The 3,749-nt window shown below is 35.2% G+C and overlaps 1 protein-coding gene across 1 annotated transcript; it reads left to right on the top strand.

The window, feature by feature from the left end:
* On the top strand, window positions 2,199–3,675 carry LOC107633260. Its single transcript, XM_021117321.1, has 4 exons — window positions 2,199–2,401; window positions 2,498–2,632; window positions 2,730–2,892; window positions 3,361–3,675. Exons 1-4 carry the CDS (start codon window positions 2,199–2,201, stop codon window positions 3,673–3,675), a joined length of 816 nt encoding a protein of 271 aa, XP_020972980.1.

The following is a 3,749-nucleotide window of genomic DNA, read 5'->3' as shown; positions in this document are numbered from 1 at the left end:
CGGTCTCTTTTCTTTTCTTTTTTTTTTTAAAGAAAAAATAATTAATTTAAGTTGTCACTGAAAACAAGAGGCTCACATGCTTCTTTGTGAAGAACATGCATGATACTTTAACTCGATTATTTTGTATGAAAGTATAAATATTAGTAACGATTTAATCAATTAATCTGATTTCCATTAAAAAAATAGTTAAAAGAAAGCTATTGTCCGTATTTATTTTCACACAAAAAATGGGTTTACGTGTCTTTATTTTTCTGCAACGTTGGTCCCTTGTACATTAAAATATCCAACGTACTTTAATTTCTTGCGGCAGGGGAAAAAAGCCCAAAAACAAAAGAAAACATGTAGTTTGACGATGTTGACAAATAGAAAAGAGAGCGATCATCAAATCTCTATACTCTATAGAGACGAAGTTGAAAAGAGTGCAAAATTGATTTGGCAGCAGCTGTAGGGGTCACTGTGGATGGCTACAAAGAACAAGATGCTACCGGAGCTTGTAACTTTCCGCCCTGATTTGGTTCACATGGAAGAGTAAAGGAATGGATACTTTCATTATATCATATTGTCCTTGTATTAAAAGGAATACATATAAAAACTTTAAATAATCTAACTTTTCTTTTATTTGTAAACTATGCAATAAATACCTTAAACTAACTGATCATAGCTCAAAATATTTTACTTTAAAAGTTTCTGACTTTGATCTCTACTATAAAGTTGTAATAAATTTCAATCAAATAACCTCATGAAAATTAATTATTTAAAATTTAGTTTAATTTTCATGAATGTAAAATGTTTTGTCCAAGCAATTATATATCTATCTATAATAGTGGTTTTTTTTTCGAAAATATTTGGTAACAAAAAAAAATTAGCTAAAAACAGTTGAAACTTGTCTTATTTAACATTTATTAATTATCACAACAATTAATAAATGCTAAATAAGACAAATTCAAATTACTTTTTTTTTTTCCTAGCATTATTACCGTTTGTTTTTTGGATGATTTTCTACAATAATAGTATATGAATAGAGAACTTTATACTAGCTAGTACGAAAATTTTATTAAAAAATAAATATTTTCAATTTTTTTATATTACTAAATACATTAAAAAAAACAAATTTAATTTATATTCTGAACAAAACTTAATTATGCAATTTATGTGTACTGCACTCCTATTTTAACACCATAAAGAAGAAGCATAAGAAGATCCATTTTCCAATAACACAGCCATATACATTGCATACTTTTTCATTAGTGAAGACCGCCGACACTTGTTTGTACTTGGTGTACAAAACGCATTTTCTTCCTGGTTGTTTGTGTATTATTATTATTATTTAAAAAAAAAAATATATTCATAAAATAGCCAAATGACATGAAAAAGACAACAGATGTTTTATATTGAATTATGAACTGGAAGTGAGCTCAATATTCTGAGTAAAACAAATCTTAACGTATAGATATAAAGACAAATTTAAACACTACAAGAAAAAAGTCTATGGCCACGTTTTTTTTTGCCACGCTTTAAAAGTATGACCAAAAGTAGTTAATGGCCACGCTTTTATAAGGGTGGTGATTGATTAGAGATTTGGCCACGTTTTTTCTTGTCACGCTTAAAAAGCGTAGTGAAAATGATCTATGACCACACTTTTATGAGGGTAACAATTGATTAAAGATTTGACCACGTTTTTTTTGCCACGCTTCAAAAGCGTGGCCATAGAGAGAAACAGGTACACTTTAAAACGTGGCAAAAATTTTATGATCTTGACACCCTTAAAAAAGCGTGGCGAAAAAGTTCCCCAACAAGCTACAAGAAGACTCATCAGACTCTTCTACTCTTCTCCCCTGACACCTACACTAATGCTTTGAAACTCTAACACTCAGACTCTGTTGCTCATCCCCAACTCAAACAGAGCTCATCATCGGCGCTTGCACTCTCTCCTCTGCCGGCGCTCCCTCCGTCGTCTCCCCTAACCTGTCTCTGCTGGCGCTCGCATTCCCTGCGCTCACTACTCACGGTGTCGGTCAGCCAACGGAGGTCGCCTTTCCTTCCTCCGTACCGCTATTCTCTGCCTCCTCCCTCGTCATCTTGCTCAATCTTCAACCACCTTCGAAGTCCTCATCACTGCATGCATATGGCGTTGTCATACAGCTACATTGCAATGGCGAAATCCTAACACCAAGAGGTTCGCTTGCTTTGCACAGTCAATGCACATTTTGACTGTGTCGTCGCCGCCGCTAGAAGAGCACTCAACCGCAACAAAGGCAACGAATGGCCTTCTGCTTCCGGCGCTCACTGAGCCCGCTATCTCCGCACCATCGTTGCCAAGGTCGTCGAGAGAAAGGATCACCTCGCTAAGCTTGAATCCCTTGATTGCGGAAAACCATTCAATGAAGCTGCCTGGGACATGGTACTTTAATTCTGCTTCAATTTCAGATGATTCTCTCTGATTGTTACTGTAATTCTCTAATTCACGCTTGATTTTATGTTAGGATGATGTTGCTAGTTGCTTCGAGTTTTATGCTGACCTTGCCGAGAAACTCGACGCTAAGCAAAAGGCACCTGTTTCTCTTCCCATGGAAACTTTCAAGAGAGAAATACATGATACTTTGATCTGTGTGATTATTGTAAAGATCATTCAGTTTGTGTGTTAATTTTTTTTAATGCAGTCTTGTAATTTGGTTTATCAGTTGTGCAAACTATGATTTGATGTGTTTTCTGATGAATTGTTGCAATTGATCAAATGTAATTGTAGGATGGGGAACTAACGAGGATTTGATCATATCGATCTTGGGTCATCGAAATGCTGCTCAGAGGAAGCTGATTCGAAAAACTTATTTTGAGACTTATGGAGAAGATCTCCTCAAGGCCTTGGACAAGGAGCTTAGCAATGACTTCGAGGTCAGTACCATAGAATTATGGAGACATTTGTTTTTAATCTTTTGGTTTGTGTTGCTGGTAGATCTGACTGAGGATGTGTCAATATAGATGGCAAAAGAAATTGGTTTCATTAAGTCTATTTGCTGATTGAAATTTGAAAAGAGTTTTTAGTTAATATCTGGGTTCTCAAGTCAAGAAGGTATCAATCTGATCATGGGAGCATGAATAATACTCACTTCATTTCCTTTTGTCTGTTACTATGAAAATTTGATACATCCTTAGATCAATGTGTCTGGCCTTGAATTACATTGGTTCTAGGTTCAAATTGATTGATCCAAAGATCTACTAGATTTTTACATTAATAGGGAAAAGGGAGTGGAGGAAGTAACAAGTTTGATGATTAAAGCTGATAACAAAACTTGGCTACAGGAAAAATATATACATTATATTGTTTGAAACTGAGATTCACTTTGAATATTATTCTTCCAGAGGTTGGTACTTCTTTGGACACTTGATCCTGCTGAGCGAGATGCGTTTTTGGCGAACGAAGCAACCAAAAGATGGGCTTCAAGCAATCAGGTTTTGATGGAAATAGCTTGTACCAGGTCCTCTGACCAATTGCTTTTCGCAAGGAAGGCTTATCATGCTCGTTATAAAAAGTTTCTCGAGGAGGATGTTGCTCATCACACAACTGGGGAGTTCCGTAAGGTACTGCTTCTAGTTCTAGATCATAATTATGAGTGCGTTGTAAAATATTGTACATACATTAATGTGAAGCGTGTGGTACTTATATTGATTAGTTAAGTTTATGAGCATTTTTGGACTAAGTACTTGTTGGTATCTCTGATTCTGAATATTAATGTGATAGTTGGAGACCA

Source organism: Arachis ipaensis, chromosome B03 (assembly GCF_000816755.2).
Source record: "Arachis ipaensis cultivar K30076 chromosome B03, Araip1.1, whole genome shotgun sequence".
NCBI lineage: Eukaryota > Viridiplantae > Streptophyta > Magnoliopsida > Fabales > Fabaceae > Arachis > Arachis ipaensis.
This window is presented reverse-complemented; position numbering and strand designations above follow the sequence as displayed.